At 49.9% G+C, this 21466-nt stretch overlaps 1 protein-coding gene across 3 annotated transcripts; it reads right to left on the reverse strand.

The window, feature by feature from the left end:
• Window positions 1-65: 65 nt before the first annotated feature.
• On the reverse strand, window positions 66-15655 carry CCDC167 (coiled-coil domain containing 167). 3 transcript variants are annotated; one of them, XM_070777902.1, is made up of 4 exons: window positions 15522-15655; window positions 1998-2092; window positions 1754-1806; window positions 66-410 (listed from the first exon to the last, which is right to left on the reverse strand). In XM_070777902.1, the coding sequence occupies exons 1-4, from the start codon at window positions 15561-15563 to the stop codon at window positions 256-258; spliced, it is 345 nt and encodes a 114-aa protein (XP_070634003.1). In that variant the 5' UTR covers window positions 15564-15655; the 3' UTR covers window positions 66-255. The 3 variants fall into 3 exon arrangements, with proteins under 3 accessions (XP_070634003.1, XP_019841514.1, XP_070634004.1); XM_019985955.2 differs by having other exon boundaries at window positions 66-415; window positions 15522-15654; XM_070777903.1 differs by having other exon boundaries at window positions 15434-15553.
• Window positions 15656-21466: the final 5811 nt, after the last annotated feature.

Below are 21466 nucleotides of genomic sequence, written 5' to 3' on the forward strand. Positions count from 1 at the left end.
TACCTTCACAGCCCCTTTCCTCCCTTGAATCCTGAATGCCACCCTACTGCCATCGGGTCATGACATTTTCTCGGCACACAGGTTCTTTATTGCCTTTCCCCTGGGCTAAGCCAGCACGAAGTCCTTCTGGAGCCCCAAGCCCACAGCGGGAATGGGAGGTGAGAGGGGCCAGGCCAACATGAAGCCCTGCTCCAATGTCTGGGTCAGGGAGAAACAGCCTTGTACTTTGGTCCTCTTCAGGCTCGAAGGGCCTGCTTAGCTATGATCACGGAGCTGAGGGGAAGCCAGGGCTGACCGGAGAAATCGCAGCCTCACAGGGCCCAGTAGGCGTAGATGACGGTCAGCAGGAGGAAGATGGCCACAGACAGCAGCATGTTCTTGCGGTTCTCTTGCCGAAGCAACTTCAGCTCCTTCTCTGGGAGGAAAAAAGGTGGTGGACAGGTGTCCTCGATCAGCACAGATCCTCAAAACCTTGTGGCTGTAGCTGCTGGGCCCAAAAAAGCCCCAAGCCCCAATGCTGCTCAACTGTTTCTCTCCAAATGCAGCCGAAGACAGCATGTGTGGGAGAGGCACCAAAAGGGCTACGCCTGAGAGCCCAGTGAGGTGGTGGCGTGGCCTCCCCAGGAGGGTCCTCCGGCTCGTCCCTGGGTGGCCCCGTGGCGCCCCTCCCTCCGGGGTGTCTTATCTGGTCAAGCAGAGACTGAGGGCAGCTGGGCCCCCCTTGGGGAGCAGACAAAAGGTGGGGCCACACAAGCAGTGCTCCAGTCTGCCCTCTGCTGGATGCCCAGCTAAGCAGGAACTAGTGATGGTGAGCGGAGGCCGTCTGTGCTCACGGGGTGGTCAGGCTGCCTCTGGAGGATGCCAGCCCAGCTGATCCACAGCCATGCTGTGTCCTTTCATGACACAGAGGTGGCTGGTACTCTGTGAGGGCTCAACTGAGTGATAAATGCTACAATTTTGTGTGAAAACTGCCAGCTTTGAGGGGGGAACTGAGGTCTCATCTCTCCCTCTGTGAGGGAGTGGGGATATGTGCAAACCAGCCTTGGGCAGGGGTATGTGACACGCACCGTGCTTACGGTGTTCGTTCAAATTCCTCAGGGAGGTTCCCTGCCGTATAAACTACTCTAGGGCTGATTCTGGGCCAGCTCTGGCCCCCCAGGGTGACTACAACAGAGCCCGAGGAGCCTCTGCAGACCCTTTACCTCCCAGGCCACTGGGCAGGGCGGCAGCGGGGTGGTGGGGGGCAGCGGCCACCCTCCAGCTCTGGGCCCGGTGTGGGCTCCCCCTGGCTCGGCGCCCGGCACCCAGAAGATGGCAGCATCGCTTCACCCACAGCAGCCCTTCACGGCACCCACGTGGGAGGTTCATTGTCCATCCTGGACCCCAAAGACCCTACTACCATCGTTCCCATCGCAAGGTTTTCCTGGGAGGGAATGGAGGTCTGCAAGGAGAGGGCCAGAACAGGCCTCCCAAGTCAGGGGAGTGGGAGGGATCTCAGCCTGGCTCCAACCACCCCCTTGATCCCAAGGGGGAGAACAGATCCTCTGGCCTCTCCGTCCCCCTTGGAACAGAAGAGCAACCCTGCTCCTCTCCTAGGCTGCTGGGCCTTCAGTGGAGTCCTGTGGCCTCCTGAGGGCTGGCCCCCTCCTGAAGTGCACCCTTGACCCCCATCACTTTGTGGGCTCCCCAGGCTGTCTGCCTGTTCCTGATCCTGGGACTGGAGGGTGGGGCTGGCAATGGGAAGCTTTCTTACCATAGTTGGAGGCTTTGTTCATCAGGCTGCTTTTCTCCTTCTCCAGAGACCTCCTGTGAGGGGGGAAGGTCAAAATAGCTCAAGCTTTTTTCCCACCCAAGGGGCAGCGGGTGCGCCAGGGCAGGGTGGACAAGAGGAAAAAGGGCCCAGGTCTCTGGAGGCAGGGGGAGGTGAGGGGTGGAATTTGAAGGTCAGGACCCAGGGACAGATACGAAGGGGTGGGGGCCGTGGGGAGGGGCATCACCTGGCCTCTGAGCTCAGCTCCACCCCACAGAGCCTGGAGTTCACGACTTCCAGGTCTCTCCGACATTGTGACAGCTTCTTCTCCAGCCCATCGATCTGAAAGACACAGCACACCCAGCAGGTAGAGATGGGTGGCAGACTCTTCCAGTTTTCAAGACAGCTGGGATCCTGGGATGAGGAGGAAGGAGTCTCTAGGAGTCTTAGGACAGCATCCACACCCCGAATCCACGCTTTGCTGTCCTCTGTGTCCACATGGTACAGCCTGAGCCCTGTGAATGTTGCTCAGGGTTTCTGAGCTGCCCTGACCCACCGGGCCAAACATGGGATGGGGCAGACAGGAGCAGCCCCTCAGTCAGCTGTGTCCCCAGCTGGGCCCCACAGCAGGAACAACCAGAGCCCTGAATGTGGCAAGTTCTGCTACACAGGCAGATCCTAGAATGAATGAGGTGATACGGGCAGCCTCTGCCTTTCCAAAGCACTCCATGCGTGATTAGACGTCTAGGGGCCAAAAAGCAGAGGCATTTCTTCACATTGGTACACTTCATTTTAAAATAACCCAAGTTGTAATAATACACATTTTCCCATGAGATTCAATAAAAATTACTAAAAGTACAGATTAAAAGTTTCTGACTTGGTTTTTGTGCAAAAGCATTGACCAGCATCAAGGTAGCTGTAACGTGTGGTAAAATAGCTAAGCTCCTGAAAGGCTACATGCCAAAGGTGCCCGTTCTCCCATTTATTTTGATTATAGTTTCAGAGATGTGTTCTTGGGGAAATAATCTGAATTATGGGGACATGCTTTATGAAGTACTAGACTGGATCGTCCAAGGTCCTGGTGTCACGCATTTGGCTTTCAAAGTTCACCTGTGTCCATCTGTGTCCAGGTGTCTTATCGGCCACCTCTTTGGGTCTGGGCCTGCTGCTTCTTGCCCTGCTGGTGGAGCCTAGACTGCAGTCAGTGGGAGTTCAGGGGGCCCTGTGTCCCTCACAGCAGCTGACTGAACAGTGCCCTGGGTCCAGCTCATGCTTGATTTTCCGTATGACCTCACTCACTGTTACCACAACCGGGGGAGGGATAGCAAATACCACTTTGATTTCACAAATGGGAGACTGGGTCCCCTAGATAGGAGGACTTTACTGAGAAGTCAAAGTAGAACGCCCCTCTCCTTAAAGGTCTCAGCCAGCTCTCTGCTCCAGTCCTTTCTGGAGTGGCCCCTGTACAGATGGAAATCAATGACCGTGCAGACCAATTCCAGCATCCCTAGTGTTCTGGGGACAGTGTCAGTTGCCCTTGAAGACTCTGGGCCTTCAGCCCCTCCTCCTGGCCCGTATCCACCCTGGTCCTTCTGGGTCAGCCTCTTTCCCTTGTCCCAACGCTCAGCCCAAATGACACACCACCTACCCCCTTCCCTGCAGCCCCAGCTGCCACCAACTCCAGCTCTGGAAGCAAGGCTCTGTGGGAGGGAGCCACTGCAGAGCCTTGAGTTAATTGCTTGGTTAATTGTGTCATTTCCTGCTGCTGCTGCTACTGCTAAGTCGCTTCAGTCGTGTCCGACTCTGTGCGACCCCATAGACAGCAGCCCACCAGGCTCCCCCGTCCCTGGGATTCTCCAGGCAAGAACACTGGAGTGGGTTGCCATTTCCTTCTCCAGTGCATGAAAGTGAAGAGTGAAAGTGAAGTCGCACCGTGTGTCCGACTCTTAGTGACCCCATGGACTGCAGCCTACCAGGCTCCTCAGTCCATGGGATTTTCCAGGCAAGAGTACTGGAGTGGTTGCCACTGCCTTCTCCGTATTTCCTGCTAGTGGGTACCAAAGGGAGGGCTGTCCTGGGAACAGCCCTAGCCAGGAGATGGGCCTTTGCCTGGGGAGGCCAAAGGCCGTCTTGAACACGCGCTGTAGGGAAACCAGCGCCGGGGAGCCAGGCTCGGGGAACGGAAACAGCCTGATGTGAAGGTTAGTGGGGACGGAGCCAAGAGGAACAGGTGACAGGCCGCCGTAAGGCCCGCCCTTCACAGCAGCACCCTTGACACACACAGCCGCCCCTCAGGCCCTAAGACTTGTGGTTTCCATTTCCTGGTGCAGAAACCAAAATCAAGGCACCAAATGCTATGCTGGGTCCCACACAAAGCTTAATTCTTGCTGTGCTCTCTCCTCCATGAGGCCTTTTCTGCGGCCCTTGGCTGGAGAGGTACTGCCTCCTTCCCTGGGCAGATGAGCCAATCCTTCTCTCATGAAGCCAAGCGCATATTATGTCATCCAGCTGTGGGTGTCCAAACCTCATCTTGCCAAACTGTGGGAGCCCCTTGGGTAGATGATATAAATCTGCAGCCCAGGGTCACACCTAGCCTAGATCAACCCACTCCACTTATGTGTGTGATGCCTGGCCTCTAAGGAAGGCTGACTGTATACCTCCTACCCTAGAAGGCGTGGTGGCCATCTGTCTCCTCTGTGGCCACTACAAAGCCTGCCCTGCTGCAGTCCCTGTGTTTGTAGCCATGGAGGAATGAGCGGGGCTAGGTCTCATTTAGCACCTGGAGTCTGAAACCCTCCCCTCATGCCCACAGAAGCGGAAAGAAGCTAGAGAAGCAGTGGTACATGCACATAGATTATATACTTTGTGGACCACCCCATGCAAGTATTAGCGCTAGGTTAGATTTCTCCCTGCCACCCTTTGGCCAGGCCCTGGTGTGCATGTCATTTTGTGGAGGAATTTCGGGGCTTTCCATCCCTAAATACCTCTACAAGGCTACCGGGGGCCAGGAACTTATCATGCTAAGCAAAATCTTTAAATTGAGGTTGGCAAACCACAAGTGGGCACACCAGTCTGCTGTGACGCTCTAGGCAGGGCCTGTGGAGCTGGCGGCTGGAGGCCTTTATCTCAACGAGCCCAATTTATCTGCAGTTCCATGAATACCCCACTTTCACTTACCACTTTTTAATGAGCATAAACAGACTAACACAAATCAAGGTTTTAGGGACTCAAGTTCTAACCTCCCTCCATGAATATTTATGGCCTGCTGCAGCTCTCTCTGATTCCCTTCTAAACATCAAATTCTCCTTTAAACCCAGCTGCCTGCTGTGGGCAGAGCGAGGGCAGTCTGGGGCCAGCGGGAGGCTCTTCAGCAGGCCCCAGACCCATCCTCAGAAGGTGCCCCCCGCAGTCCAACACCCTGCAGCACTTGCTGAAGCAGAAGCCGGTTCTCAAGCAGCCATAATAATGGGTGCAAAAGTTCTAGTGACCTGGGGACTTCACTGCTGGTTCAGTGATTAAGAATCTGCCTGCCAATGCAGGGACACGCGTTTGATCCCTGGTCTGGGAAGATTCCACATGACATGAGGCAACTGAGCCACTGCAATAAGAAGCCAGCACATCGCAACAAAGAGTAGCCCTTGCTCACTGCAACGAAGACCCAGGAAGTAGAGCCAAAAGTAAGTACATTTTCTGGTGGCTCCTGGCTGCCAATCAGGCGTGGAGGGAGGGTCAAGATGCGTCTTTTACGTTGTGACCGGGGTCAGGGAGTCATGGCCACAGAGCAGAGCCAGCCCAGCAAGATGGAACCTGAAATACGGGCGGGCACCCAGGAAACAAGACCTAAAATAAGCCTCTAGTTGGCTTTTCAGACAACAGTGACAAGCACGTAGGTAACACGCTTCGCAGATTCCCCCAAACAAATCTATAGTCTTTGATCAGCCTCCTCTCTGCCACCAGGCTGAAGGCAACAGAGGACAGGACAGCCAGGACCAGGACAGAAAACACGGGTTAGGACCAGAATAAGGAGACAAATGTCAAGAAGATTCTGGAAGCATAAGGGTCAGAGCTGGGCAAGCAGTTGGAAGACCAAGTGCGCGGAGGCCTGAAGCTATAGTTCCTGCGAAGTGTGGTAACAGGGAGTATGGGCTGTAGTTCCTGAGAAGTGTGGTAACAGGGAGTACGGGCTGTACTCTGGCGACTCGCCAGTCACCTGCTACGTCTAGGTGACTTCCTTAATTCTGTGCCTCAGTTTACTCGAGTATAAAACAAAGGTAATAATGCTTCCTATTTCCAAGAGTTGTGAAGATGATACAAAGCAATACACGTAAGGTATTAATATTAGAACAGTGTCTCACACACACAGTGAAGGTTTAACAAGTGTTTGCTATCATTATTAGAGAATGGTTTTCAACTAGATCTTTAGGGAATAAAAAGAAAATTGAGTTAATTTGTGGCAAGAGTAAGAGGAGCAAGAAACAGGGGTGTGAAATGGAGTGAACTCCCCGTTGGTCACTGGCTGGCAGCAGCCGGAGGGGGCCCCTCGGCTCAGGTACGGCCGTCCCGTCCACGGAGGGTCAGCAGGGCCCGCAGGGCGGCCCTCAGAACAGCCATGCCTCCAGACCGGCCTCCCCAGCCGGCTTGGGATGCGGTGCACTGGGGATTTTATGACCCGGCCCTGGATGAACCTGGGCTGGTCTGGAGCCAGTGCCACGTTGTAAAGTTTGGGCCTGGTGGAAGCAGAGGTCAAGAGGCCAAGAGCAGCGGCTAGGGGCAGAACAGACTCAAGCGTGGTCTGAGCCCCAGCGGGCATCTGAGAAGATGCAGAACAGCAGGTGGGGGCTGGGGGCTGGCAGCTGGCGCCCAGGTTTCCTGAAGCTGCGGCTCTCTGGGGCCAGGTGCTCAGCTAAACTGGGAGCAGGAACGCAAAGCCCAGGACTTCAGGTAGAAAGAGGCTCCATCAGAGATCCGACCAACTCCGACGGGAAGGGAAGATAACACTCTGGAGGCCAGGGAGGCTCCCGGGACTCCTGCCCAACAGGCTAGAGAGCAGGCATTCGGCAGGAGGAGCGTGGCTGCCCCACTGGTTCAGTTCTGGGACTTCCCTGGAGCAGTCTGCTGGCTGTGACTCTCACAGGTACAGGAACAGCTACGGTGGGCACTGAGGCAGGCCCTCACTCAGGCTGTGTGGGAGCAGAGAGTGGATGCCCCTGGCGGACAGTAACACGGACGAGAGAAGTGTCCATGCATTACGTTTAAACTCAGAAGACCAAGTGTGTTTTAATACAGGGGCATGAAGAGTGTGTCTCAGGCCGTAGGCAGAGCATGGCCGCACAGGGGCCCGAGCAATCAGTGAGGCCGTGGTGTGAGCCCCGCACCACTGCTTGCCTTCTGGCACGCCACACAAGCACCCGCTAGGTGTTGTCTACACTTGTGTGCAAGCAGCTCAGGGGGCCGGGAAACAGGTGGTGAACAGGCAGCCTGTCCTGACAGTAAAGTGTGCTCTTGACCCCAAGACCAGCAGTGGCTAAAACCTACCCATGGAGACTGCCAGTCTGAGCCGTGTGGGGAGGAAGGAGGAGGAGACAGGCAGGGAGCATCTTTCAAGGAGTGGGGAACTGAGGGCCCCGGGGGAGGTCCTGGAGACAGGAGCCAGAAAGTCTATACTGTGTTGGCCAAAGAGTTTGCTCAGGTTTTTCTGTACCATCTTATGAAAAGATCTGGACGAACTTTCTGGCCAACTCAATACTTTAACCAGAAAGGCCCACGAGGGATTCCTCCAATCAGAACGGGAACTGCTGCCCTTCTTACCCAAGCTGGGGCTAGGGGACTGGAGGCTGGGCAGTGGCTCAGAGAGTGGGCAGAGGAGCAGGCTCAGTGGGGAAAAGTGTAAGACCAAGGATTCTCCCCAGAGGCGGGGGTGTTTCCTGCAGCAGATCTCGGAGTTCTGAAGGCAGACGCTAAGGTCAGAACAGGCCCCGGCCCCAGCCGAGTGAGGCCACTGCTCCTGCTGGCTGGCATCGGGGCCAGGGCCCCTCCGTCAGAAGCAGCTCTGGGCTCCCTGCAGGCAGTTCAGTATTAAGCAAAACCGCCTCTGCCACCTGACTTGGGGAATAACACCCTATCCTCACAGCTTTAGGGAAGTCTCCCTGGGGTCCTATATGCCATAAAACTACTGTGTTAAGAGAAACTGTAAAATTCTCCCAGAATCCCCAGGGGGCATCTTTTCAGGAGTGTGGAGCCTCCTGGTACTGAAGGGGCCCCTTTGGGGGCAGGGAAGGATAAGCACTCAGCATCCTGGTCAGGCCAAGCCCACGGGCGGCCATTTCCAGGTCTGCTAACAAGCACAAGCTGCAGGCTGTGGCTCTCCCACTGAAGATTCTCCTACTGAAGGTGCTGAATGGTGCTCCCAGAAACATGCCGACAGCCCGGGAGGTGGCCCCCGCCCACTTCCTAAGGAGCCGCTGTCTAGGGCCAGACTTTCTTCTGGAAAAGGGCAGAGGCACACTTGGGGCTTGGCGCTGCCAGGCAAGCCACTGTGCTTTCCGATTTTAGGAAGTCGTTTCCAGTCTTGCCGGCCTTGCTCTTGGGAGCTTCTGGGCTATGAGTGACAGGGGCTGAGAATGAGTTAAGGGGTCAAGCAGTGGTCACGGGACATATCCTACCCCGGCCTGGCCAGATCCTTCCTGTACCAAGACCCAGTAACGAGCACGGTGTCGAGGGACCTGAGCCCAAGCCAAATCATGGACTTACATGTGTCTGGATGGCAGCGCGCCAGTCAGAGCAGCCTCTGGAAGCCCAAGGTCCACAGTAATACTGGCAGCAGCCAGCACTTTGGGGGCAGGCACTGCTCTAAACGCCTCACATGGCTCCCTCACAGGACGCTCACAATAACCCTGGGCGGTGAGGAGAAGTGTCAGTACCCACATCCTGCAGATGAGGAAACCTGGGCCACGGGGATGAAGTAACCTGTCCAGGGTCACACAGCCGGTACCCGAGGGGGTGGTGGTGGGAGTCAGCGCTGTGAGCCACCAGCCCAGGGGGACACACAGAGCCACCAGCCTGGAGCCACTTTCAGCTCTTAGGCGAAACCTCCACTTACACCCTGGGCCAGTCTGTAGGCAGCTTCCCACATGCTCCCCAATGTCTGCATCAACTCTGCAAGAAAGGGACCTTCCCCTTTTTACAGAGGAGCAAACTCCTGTGTGTTTATGCAAACCCATCTAGGTCACAGCACTGGGAAGTGGCAGAATTGGGGTCTGAATCGGTGTTTTTCTGCTTCAGAGCTCATGCTCTTTCCACCACTTCAAGCTCTTTCACCAAAATCCCTCATGAAAACATTCATGACAAAGAAGGGTTCTGTGGAACAAAATCATTACACATCCCAGTTGAAGCCCATCTAAGCTTGTTGATCTGGCTTTAACAGATTCTCTGTTCTGAATAATCTTGTACAAGGGCTTTGCTTGGTTTCTGTCCACATAACAGATACTTGCTGTGAGGGAAGAACCTGACTGAAATCTGTTTGCCTGGAGACAGTGAGATGGGAGCCCAGCATGTCCTCACACTGAAGGCAATTATTACCTTCCAACTCTGAGCTTCAGACATCCGAGGCACCCTCCCCCAAACGACCTATGCTGCCAAAGCACCCTGACAAAGCGCACAGAACAAATACGTGTCTGAGAAGGAAAAAGGTGGGCTAGTTGGGCCTGAAAACCTCTTCTTTCCCCATAGCCTTTCTTCTTACTTGTTAACAATCCACAGCCTGAAGAGTGGGGTCAACTGTTTCATCTCCAGCCCCAGCAGTCCAGGAACTGGATTTTTGGAAACCCACTCATTCTTACACGTCAGGGAAGCCCCAGGACGTTTATTATGATGGGGAGAGAAGCCAGCCCGCCAGCACAGATGGTCTCCGGCTTTCCATCTGGGGCCTGGAAGCCACACAGCCAACTCACGTGGGGGTCACGGGCCCTGATTTTCCAGGGGACCAGCCTCAAACCCCAGAGGACGGATTACCCTGATAGCCCCTAAGGGATGTTTTCCGTGGAGGAGGCTCTTTTGTTTTCTGAGGGTAGAAAACAGAAACCTCCATCACGGCTCCCAAATCACCAGAAGTTTCTCTGCTAGGCTGGGCAGACGACAGCAAACCCATCCAGTTTGTAATCAATGAACAAGTTTCAGGAAAAGCAGAGAGCTAAGGGGCTGGTCATTTCTCTGGAGAGTCACTCCCTGCCCCAGGTCAGGAACTTGGGGGCCCGGCTGAAGCCCTCACGAGCTCTGAAGCCTTCTGAGACCCCCTGGCCTTTGAGCAGCTCACAAGCAGAGCCATGTCAGTCTGCGCCTGGAGCCTTCAGTCGTCCCTGGGCCAGAACACCTGAGCTTTGTTTTCTCTTCTTGCCCCCAATATATAGTTTTTGATAAATTAGCAAAAGCCTCTTCATCGCTGAAAGGCTCAGAGCCCTTTTTAAGAATTGGCATCTACCCCGCGCCTTATGAATTCATTAATTAAGATGCTGGCAAACAGCCACTTCCACACACGCTGACATCCAGCCGCGTTAGGTAATGAGGTTTTAGTCTCCTGACCCCCGTCAAGTGGAGTGGAGCCAGACACAGGCTGCCCAAGAGAAATCACCTGCCCAATGGCAACCTGTCGCTTGTGCCTGGCAGCAGGTGAGGCTTATTTAATGGTCAGTCGCCCTTGAACTGTGTCCACAGGCCTCAAGCCTTTCTCCAAGCCCCTGGCTGGGCGGCAGCCAGCAAGGCGGTGTCCAGATGCCTGCTCCACTGTGGGCTCCTGACCTCTGACCGATGAACCAGTCAACTGGGCCCAGAAGTCAAGAGGTGAGGGTTCAATGCCTCCTCTAGCCTCTCAAGGCCGATTCAGTAAATATTTATTGATGGCCCACTAGGCTGCTTCTAACCTTTGTCTTAGAAAGCTGGTAGGTTCGCACCAGCCTTGTACACAGCCTGTTTCGGAACCGAGACGGTCTTCAGCCACACTCAGTGCTGCTGCCTCTCACTGCCCTCAGGGAGTTCACAGCGGGGGCTGACATCACACAAACACAAGTGTCCAGGCTCCTCTCCTCCTGGTGCTCATCCTGCCTTGGTCAATTTTTCCTCTCATCCTACCACCTGTCTTTCACCATCACTGATCCTGGCCTCTTTCTCTGATAAGAATTCCAGTGAATTTTAAATGACTACCACTCACTTTTATTCCCTCTAGTAGATACTGTTAGTTGGTCAACACAACATTGATTCCCAGCCCCTCCTCCTTTGTGTGCCACCATAGAAGTTAGAAAAGCTCAAAGATACTTTTCCAGCCTCAATGCAGCCAGAAGTCGTCATGTTCCAGTTCTAAGCAAAGAGATGATCCAGAAGTCAGCTGGGAGACTCCCAAGAGAGCTTATGCTTCACTGACAAAAAGGACAAAGAGTGTTATAGTTCCTTTTTCTTTTCCTCCCTGACTTAAAGTTGAATATGATGACTGGGGCTGTGGCAGCTATCTTGTGAACAGAGGAAACAGCTAAGAAAAAGCAGAAACACCAGCCCTGACATAGCTAACCTTTTGAACTAAGGTCAGTAGCTACCTCCCTCCAAATTTCTTGTGATGGGGGAAAAAAAGTGTATTCTTGTTTTTTTAGGTCACTGAGGTCAGTTTTCTGTAACTTGTAGCTTAAAAGTTTTCCAAACTGATAGATTTTTTGTACTGGGCACCAGATCCAACTCTCTAAATGTCAGCCAAGACACTGCACATCTGTTAAGACTATTGAAACATTTAAAGACACCAAGGTGAATGGTCCAGTTGTGGCGGGAAAGTACAATGACCAAATAACAGGTCATTACTATCAGAAATTAAAAAACTAACAGGTTTTATGTGAGCCAAAATCCTATCCATTGAGACTGAAACGCAAGCTTTCCCTCAGGCAGAATCCTTCTATCAGTTTAGAAGGAAATACAATCTTTCCCTCCTCCCACACAATTTGAAAATCAGTACCAGAGGTGGCGATTTCTCATCTGAATTATAATTCTCTCTTGTTATTCAGAATAAAACTTGGTAGCCAGTTTTTCCCCAAATCTGAGATCTCACAAGGTGGCACATGAGTTGGATAAAAAGGCTTTGAAAGGAGCCACAAGTGGGGGAGGGTGAGAGATGCCTTAATGTCCTGGGAGGTGACTGTCCAGTCCAGCTGGCCCGAGCCAGCCCTCAGGGGGAGCGCTGCCTGCTCAGTAACTGCTTCATTACAGCAAGTGGAGACTGTCTGCAGGTGCTGAAATCACTCACTTGTGGGGGTTTTACCGTACTCGCCAGATTAACAAACATTTTTTATTAAATCACCACTTCATTGGCTCGGAGCACATGACTTTTAATAACAGGACAATATCTGCTGCTCCTGAACACCAGAGCACATTCAATACTCAGATCTGCAGGGGGCAAAGGAGGAGCAAGGTGAAGAGACAGCCAGAAGCCAAGTTTTTTCTCACGCACACAGTTGCAGAGCTCAAACCTTAGAATATCCAAACAAAAGTAACCTAATCATCAAGATGACCAGTGTAAATACTTATATTGACATTGACAGGTTAATAAAAAAAACAGGCAAAACTGATTGGTATAAGGCACTAGGAGAGCAGGCACATCACCATATTCAAAACACTTTTAAAACTCACATCAGGGACTTCCCTGGTGGTCCAGTGGCTAAGAATTCATGCTCCCAATACAGGGAGCCCAGGTTCCATCTTGGTCAGGGAACTAGATCCCACATGCTGGAATTTAAAAAAAAAAACCCACTTGTCAAAAGAAAGACCCAAAGTAAGATCCCAGCTGTCACAAGTAAGCAGCCAAAACAAAGAAAGTAAATAAAAATATGAAAAAAGGAAAGGTATTATCACAAATAAATAAAACCCGTATCAGACAAACAAAAGATATCTATGAACATCTATGATCTATATGTGGACCATAGTCACTGAGTCTGCAAGCCCTGGTGATGTTCAATCCTTCATGTTACCAATGAGGAAACTATAAAGTCCAAACTTACTTACAATGGAAGGATGGCTACCAATGAGAAAGCCTTGTTTATTGACTATCCATTGTGTGTCACACATGCTCCTTTACAAACACTCTCTCATTTAATCCTCAAAACTACCTTGTGAGGTAAGATGCAGTCTGCTGAGGAGACAGGCTGTCCAGTAAAATACACTTACTTCTTCTTCCACAGAAATGGAGCCCTAGTTGGGCACATGGTCTCCTAGGTGATGAATGTATTTACGAGCCACCCCTTACAGGCCTTGCATCTTAGCTGCAATCTTTGCCAATGGGGAGAGGGCACTTTGGGCCCAGTACTCTTAAGACACTGAGTGTACTTCCTCCACTCTTATCTTTCCTGTCAGTGAACACTTCAGTGTGGTGCAACCTAGCTTCATTCATGAGGTGACAACAAGGCTCTGGGGGACAGCAGAACCACAAGACCAAAGGAATATGGCAGAACCACTACTGTCCTGGTACCCTAGACCGGGAGTTGGCAAACAATGGCCTGTGGGTCAAATACAGTCCACGACTTGTTTCTGTAAATAAAAGTTTTATTGGATGTATGACTTGCTTTTGTAAATAAAGTTTTATTGGAACACTCATTAGTTTACATACTGCCTATGGCTGCTTTTTGTGCTAAGTATAGTTTTTGGTTATTTTTTAGTATAGCTGAGTCTCATTATTTTGGTAGTTATGTTCTATAAAGTTGCCAACAAAAAATTAGCAAATACTGAACCAAGTTAGGTTCCAGAGAGCCTCCGGTCACAACACTTTTATCAGCTGATCAATACAAAACCCTGTGTGCTTGTGTCTAAAGAGACCTTATTTAATATATACTGTTGTTTAATTAACATTGAACGCACATCCAACAGCACATTATATAATGATGCCTGAGAAAGCTACTCTCACACACACATTTTCTCCATAAGGCATGGCTCAGCCTTCTTGCACTTTGGAAAACTGAACAGCACTTCAGGCCTACACTTGAGGGCCATTTTAAACTGCAAAATCACCAACCAAAAGCACAACAATGCAGGAAACTTGGCACTAAATAGACCAGAAAAAGGACACTAGTTCATAGCTCACAGAAGAGTTGAAAAATAAAGACACACTATTGCCTTGTTTGACTGTAACTGGACATGTGTGCCTCAGGTGAATCAAATCCCAATGCTTTCAGTCAGTTTGGTAATTACTACTGAACCGTTTCAAGTATTGATTTGGGGGTTACAAGCACATTTTAGCAAGGAGACAAATGCACAATACATAATCTGTGAACAACGAGGGTTAACTGTAGTTGCAATAGAGACTATATGGCCCACAAAGCCGAAAACATTTACTATCTGATCCTTTATAAACAAACAAAACCCCGAATTTTGGGATTTCTGTTACAGCAGCTTATCATGTCCTAATATAGGCTATAAAGTCTAGGCTTTTCCCATTTCAGAGTGCCATCTCATTTTAGCATCTATATTTGATTTTATTGTGTGTTAGTTACTCAGTTGTGTCTGACCCCATGGACTGTATCCCGCCAGGCTCCTCTGTCCGTGGAATTATCTAGGCAAGTATACTGGAGTGAGTCATCATTTCCTTCTCCAGCGGATCTTCCCGACTCAGGGATTGAACTGTCTTCCCAAAGTTTGTTCGTGTTTTTCCACATCTTACAGAAACACTCGAATGAAATTTTTGGTCATCCCAATGCAAGAAGATTCCATCAACCTTGTTCCCTACCGAGTAGGCCAATATTTCTCAAGTGGTGGTACTAAAACCTCCTGCATTAAGCATGGGTGGAGCTTGTTAAAAATACAGATACTTTGTTAAGAATACACACCCAAGTTCTACTGAATTACCTGGGATGGGGGAGAATTCAACTCCCCATTTTTAACAAGGCAGATGATCCTCAATGCATTCTTAAGACTGAGAACCACTGAACTGGGACTAAGTTCAAGAAGACAAGTGCCCAGTATATTTCCTGCAACTGCTGAAAGGCTGATCTAAGGGAACCATAAACCGGGAGAAACAAGATGCAGCAGAAGGCAAACCACCTGTGCTTGAATTTGGGCACCTCAACCATTTCCACTCCGGCTCTACTTGAAACTTGTTTCCCCATCTGTAAAAATCTCACAGGCTTGTAGTGAGGATTAACCAGGAATGCAAATAAAGTAACAAATAGCACTTGCTCAATAGGCATCAATTTTCTTTCCCTTCCTTATGCAGTTTTTTTAAGCTCTTTGAGAACACCATTCCCGAATCCTCTACAGATTCTCACAAAGTACTTTTCAAGCTCCATGCTTCAGTACCCCAGAAGAAAAATTCCCCATCTCAGGCCACCAGTGATATACTAAACAGTATGGGGTCCCTGACCTTCGGGGGTCCCCTCATCTACAGATTTCTACCCCTTGGGGATCCCCCTTACTTCCGAGTACCCGCCCCCTTTGGGTTCCCCCTTTCACTTAAACGTTTCCTCTCAGGGCCTCCAAATTTCCGTACCGCGCCCTCTTTGGGGCTCCCCTTACCCGCGAGTCTCTTCCCCTCTGGAAGTCCCCTCACCTTCTGTTCCCACCTCTCGTGACCCCTCGGGCCCTGCAACCTTCGATTCTCCCAGCGGGCCGTCTCTCACCCTCGCGTCCCTCTCCCAAACCCACGTCGCCCTCATCTCCTCCTCTTACTCCTTCCTCCAACCAGTAGCCCGGCCGACCCACCATCCGCCGCGGGGAGAAGTTCACGACATGCTGCAGCCCCCGTTTCTCCCCTCACCTCTAAAGCAACGCCCAGATTCTCCCGCTTCTTTTTAGTCATGTTACTCGACGGGTTCCCGGAGTCATTATTGGACGCGCCCACTGGTGGCGCCACGCATGTGCAAAGTCTCGTGCTTCTCCCTCATTGGCCGCCGAGGTGGCGGGAGGCGGGACTAACGGCGGTCGCCATCTAACTGAGGGGCGTGGCCAGCTTGGTGCGGCCATGTTTGTGAGGGGCAACCTTTCTTTGTGGCCTTAGCGTCGAAGGCGGTGGGGAGAGAGTACCTGGATTGGTCCGGAAGGAACAATGCCCCGCCCAGGGGTGGAGCTATGCCTTTCCTTACTTACCCAAAGCCACTTTACAGCACAAGAGACGCTATTTTTTCACCACATCGTCATCTGTGTCCTTCAAGCTTTTAGGGACCACTTTGCGCTGTTTGAAGAAGTCAGTTCCCATCCCTTCAATTCTGTCATTTCTTCACTATGGACCTTCAAGACCATACTGAAGCACTGCCTCACCTCGAAGCCCCATCTTGAGCCCCTTGGCCCTTTGGGAACTGACAATGGTCTGTTGTTATTCATCCTTTTCGTCTTGTTCTTATTTTTCTTGTTTTATTGTAACAGCCTACAAACGTCACAGAAGACTTTTAAGTGAAAAGCAGCTTCCTTTATCCTACCACTCAGTGCAGTTCCTGCCTTTGTTTCCGTGTATTCTGGTCCGGGCTTGGTCTCAGACATTATATTTTACGCTGTTGTAGTCCTATCATACCTCCCCCTGGTGGGTCAAACGGTAAAGAATTTGCCTGCAGTGCAGGAGACCCGGGTTCAATCCCTGGGCCTGGAAGGTCCCCTGGAGAAGGAATTGGCAACCTACTCCAGCACCCTTGCCTGGAGACTTTCATGGACGGAGGAGCCTGGCAGGCTACAGTTCTTGGGATTACAAAGAGTTGGACTCGAGCGACTGACTTTCACTTTTCACTTTCAGTCTTGTCCATAGAGTATGCTGCAGACCCATGTCCTTTGAAATGCTTTGACTGGGATCCAATTTTGTCTGGTAACCCAGTTACCCATATAACCGAAACTAATGTTCCCTAATAAACACCTTTACCACCTATGATGCACTCAAATGTCTTCTAATCCAGTCTGTTCAACTGAAAAAAGCTAGTGGCAGGAGACCTATTAAGTTTATTTCATGACTCATTAATGGATATTTGAAATAGACATTTTCCCATGTGCTTTTTTTAAAGCTTAAAAAAAATTTTTTTTTAATTTATATTCATTTTTGGCTAGACTGGGTCTTTGTTGCTGAGCACAGGATTTCTCTAGTTATAGTGCACAGGCTTCTCATTGCATTGGTTTCTCCTGTTACAGAGCACAGGCTTCAGGGTGTGTAGGCTTCAGTAATTGTGGCACGTGGGTTTAGTTGCCCCATGGCATGTGGAATCTTCCTGGACCAGGAATCAAACCCGCCCCTCCCCCTACTTGCCCCACTGTGTCCCCTGCATTGGCAGGGGGATTCTTAACCAGTGAACCACCAGGGAAGTCCCATTTCCCCATGTTTTGAAATCAACATTTGCAGTGGGGTATATTGCCACCAAGTGAACGCATCTTATTCTTGTATTATTTTATAGGATGTTACCACCAAATTATGCTAAAGCAATTATCTTAGTGTACATAGCTCTGTCCTTTTGAATTATTTCTTTAAGATAAATTCACACAAGTGGAATTATTGGGTCAAAGAGTATGAGAACAGCATTGCAGCTTCTTATTTTCTGACCAGTTATCTCTCTGTTCGAGTCTGTGTTTCTGTGTGTGAATAATAACCTTGACAGTGTTTGGGGGGAAAAGTCTTTTCAGATCTGTTTTCTCTTCTTGATAGAGTCACTGAATGATGGAGCTGGAGGGAACCTGAGATACCATCTCATCTGGCTGCCTGACTGAGGCCCACAGCAGGAAAGTGTAGTAAATTCTATCTGAACAGGAAGCAGGCTGTTGAGCAGTTGTTTAGTGCAGTTCTTAGCTTAACACTCAGCCCAGGAAAAACTTACTCTAGAACACTGTCCATCAACTGTCAATCAACAGCATTTACTGTCAGAACACTCTTCATAGCTTTGGTTCTGATCCCAGAAAAACCAGACTCTCTGCTTCCCAATTATCATAGGCACAGGCCCAGGGGAGGTGAGAAGAGAAGGAAAAACACTGTGTTCTTTTAAAAGTGATTCCTTCTGCGTTTGTTTGGCACCAAGAAAAAGCCGTGGGTATGCTTCATGTCAGTCCCTTGTCTCTCTTCCCCACTCCCGGTGAACTGATGGGTGAGCTGTCATCCTTCTCCCCAGTGAGCCTTGGATTTTCCAAACCAGAGCCTGTCCCACGTACCTGCTAATGGGACAAAATGCCTGAATTGAAGCTGGAATGAGAGCCTACGTGGGTTGTAGTAAAAGGGGGAATTTTGGAGTGAGGCTGACTTGGATTCCAGTCCCAGCTCTGCCACTTAGCTGTGGTGTGATTTGGGGCAAAACACTTAAACTCGCTGAGCCTTGATTCCCATGACTATAAAATAAGCTCGTCATGCCAGACTTATAGGGTTGTTGTGAGAAATACTAAGTGGTTGATACTGTGGTTTGTGAGTGACCAGGAGAGATAGCAAGACTAAGGCACCTGCTTCCAGCTTTTCATTATGGGGTTTTGCTTAGCAGTTGTTGCCATTCGTATTTTTTGCTATTATTTTGATACTAGTTTCTGTCAACTTTGATATTATTGTAAACCATCTGCTGTTAGGAGTTTTGGGCCAATATTGGTTTATTTCCTGTTACTAAGGATGTGTCATTTACTGCAAAATGCAGCCACTCACATACACTCTATTCAGAGAGGAGACACCCTCTTCACCTCTCTACTCATCCTTCCTACTGAGATCAACTGTGGGTTTCACATGCCCAGACATTGCAGACGGGTGCTGGGGAGATTGAAAGAACCCCAGGTAACCCACTGAGATCCTTTCACCCCATGGTACGTTCAAAGACCAGCTTTGATTCCCATGGGGGCTGTTTGTCTAGCCTAATGCAGCTTGGCCTGGCTTTGTGCCGGAAATTCTGTCCATATGCAGATGGATTACCGTTGGCCAGCTGTCTGTCTGTCTTTGTTCTCCAGTGAGCGTCCTGAACTGTCTATTTGGGAATTTTGTAGCTAATTTTTAAGGGAAATCAAGCAGCACACTGGCAAACAGGAGAACTGGATTCACTCTTGGCCAGGTCAGGTTCTCACTTTCTGACCTTGGGCAAGTCAAGCCTCTTCTTTGGCTCTCAATTTTCTTGTCTATGAAATGGGCACACTGGGGAGACTAGATAGCTTAGACACCGTAGGATTATGTTTTTAACGGCCTTGTTATTTGTAAAGTGCCCAGATAAAAGGCACCCTCGTTGATTGTAAGGTGGACGTGTAAAATAAGAAGCAATCATTACCCTCAAGATATCATCAATCTAGTTAGAGAGACAGACTGACAACATGAAATAGTGAATGCCAGACAACATATAATTAAAAGCCAGCTGTTTGGTACTTACTGTTGATACATTAGGAGCTCAGGGTAAAAAAAGAATGCCATGCATATTCGGGGTGGCTTTGTGGAGGCTATGGGTCTTGGAGGATAAACGAGATTGGGTAAGTTGAAGATGGGAGAGGGCACTCCAGGTGGGAACCCAAGGATTTCCTGCGCAGGGGGTGCCCTTTTCAACCCTGCACAAAAGCACTGTTTGGCTAGCCCCAGCCCTGGCAAATTTGTCATGGAGACCCCTAAGTCTATTCTTCCATCCCAGCCCCATCGTGGGCTTGCTGGACCCAGAGGGCCCAGGCCTGGACCCCTACCACTGCCCTAAGGGCACCTTCTCAGAGCGGGAGTGGGGGAGATTGAAATCTTTCATTGTCAGAAGTATCACAGGCAGGAAATGAAGAATTTCGTAGGTGGTTAAAAATACAGTGGAGGCTGATTTATGTTTGAATTTTGTTCCAGGACAGGAGATTATAGCCCAGGTTCTGAGGCAAAGGGAGCCGTGTCTTTATAGCCTGCTTGGATCAGTTTTATGTCTTAGTGATTTTTATACGTTTCAGCTAAGCCAAGATGCTCGAACTGTTTTGTCCCACACTTTAAGGGGGAACTCATGTACCACTCCTGCACCTAACCTCATTTTCCCATAAATAGAAAAAAAAAGCAAAATAGATGAAAAAAAAGGTTTTTGCTTTCTACCTAGTTGGTATCCAGTGATGTTAGCTCAATTAAACCAAATCATAAATAGATGATGAACCCACCTGACACCCTGAAGCAGATGTCAGGGGGCATCTCGAAAATAAAAGGACAGGAATCTAAATATTTGTTGAATATGGAGACCAGTCCTTCCATAATATTTTTAAAAACTAATTTATTTATTTTTGGCTAGGCCGGGTCTTCGTTGCTGAACGCAGGCTTCCTCTAGTTGTGGTGCGCAGGCTCCAGGGTGAGCAGGCTTCAGCAGTTGTGGCAAAGGGGTTAGTTGCCCTTCAGCAGGTTGAATCTTCCCTGACCAGGGATCTAACCTGTGTCCTCTGCATTGGCAGGTGGATTCTTTTTTTTTTTTTTTCTTTCTTTGGCTTTAGTAAGCGGACCACGCTTACTAAAGTTGCCGGGAGACTCCGGAAGTGCGCGTCACTCCGGCAGGTGGATTCTTAACCACGGGATTACCAGGGAATTCCATAATGTTTTCTTGATAAGAAGAGATTTCTATCAGATATTAGCATCAAGATAGGCTATGTGCCCTTCCTGGCATGCTAATAGGATTTTACCTCATGGCTACTGTACCTTTGGTAACTGATTATACATCCACTATTTCGCTCACGACGAAGCTCAGATCTGAACTTGTTCAGGGATTTTGAGCATAGATTTTCATGTACTAGCATTCTCCTTGGCTTTATTTTCTTTTTCTACCCTTGCTTTCCCTTTGTTCTATCACTTTATCTATTTTTATCCCACTGTATTGTGTACATTTTGGTAAACTACCTCAAATCCTTTTTTAGGATACAAAGGAAAATAAATAAATCAATAAATACATCCTGTGTTTGTAAATATGGCACTTTGTTCTTTCTAAGGCAAATTTTCACATCCATTAGCTCTGTGGTCCTCACACAGCTCTGTAAGGAAGGTTGGGCAGGCTCGGTCACCCTCCCTTTGCAGACAAGGAATCTGAGGTACATCCATGGATAAATGGCCTGTAGGAGAGGACAGACCCTCTCCTCCATCCCTAAAGAAGATGGCCTGAACCCTTCTGAAGAAGGAGATGGGAATATGGAACTGATAGCCCACTAGGTGACTTTTTACTAGTAGGTGTGGATTGAGAAAGAGGAAAAGTTGGAAGGGACACAAATTGGGGTGACCGTTGGCTTCAGAGATTCCTCCAGACTCCATATCTGTGCTGCCATCTCTACCGCCCCCCTCCTTTTGATAACAAGTCCACTCCCACTGGTCACATGGGGGGCCATGTAGCTCCCTGAGCAGGGTAGCCAGTCATAGAATCATATGCTCTTGGCCACAGTGATTGGTTCAGAGGAGAGAGCTCATGACTCAGGTTTGGCCAATAGGAGAGCTTCACTGAGGTTTTTAATCTCTAGCTGGGAAATGAAACCTCGTCTCAGTTTTGGTTGCAGAGCTGTGACCCTGGAACTGCCCCTAGTTGTGCTGCCTTCCATGAAAGAAGTTCCTGTGGAGTATGAGGTGAGGCAGGCAGAGTGCACAAAGCAGCAGCTAGTGAGAGACTGTGAGAGAGACGGTGCCTTGTGGGTGTTTGGACCTGAGGTTCCAGTTGCCTTGCTCTTGCCTCTCCCAGGATGGAGGCCAACAAGGATGGAGGCCAACACATCCTCCCTTTTGAGTACGCCAGTTTGAGCTGTGTTTCTCTCACTTACTGCCCAGAAATTTCGTATTTCACATAATTTGTAGACTGA

Source organism: Bos indicus, chromosome 23 (assembly GCF_029378745.1).
Source record: "Bos indicus isolate NIAB-ARS_2022 breed Sahiwal x Tharparkar chromosome 23, NIAB-ARS_B.indTharparkar_mat_pri_1.0, whole genome shotgun sequence".
NCBI lineage: Eukaryota > Metazoa > Chordata > Mammalia > Artiodactyla > Bovidae > Bos > Bos indicus.

Excerpts from the sequence above, each read along its gene's own strand:
- CCDC167 (XM_070777902.1), bottom strand. The coding sequence starts at position 15,563 with ATGACTAAAAAGAAGCGGGAGAATCTGGGCGTTGCTTTAGAG. Across the intron at positions 2,093-15,521 it reads ATCTGGGCGTTGCTTTAGAG|ATCGATGGGCTGGAGAAGAA; the intron begins GTGAGGGGAGAA and ends TGTGTCTTTCAG. Across the intron at positions 1,807-1,997 it reads GAGCTGAGCTCAGAGGCCAG|GAGGTCTCTGGAGAAGGAGA; the intron begins GTGATGCCCCTC and ends CCCCCCTCACAG.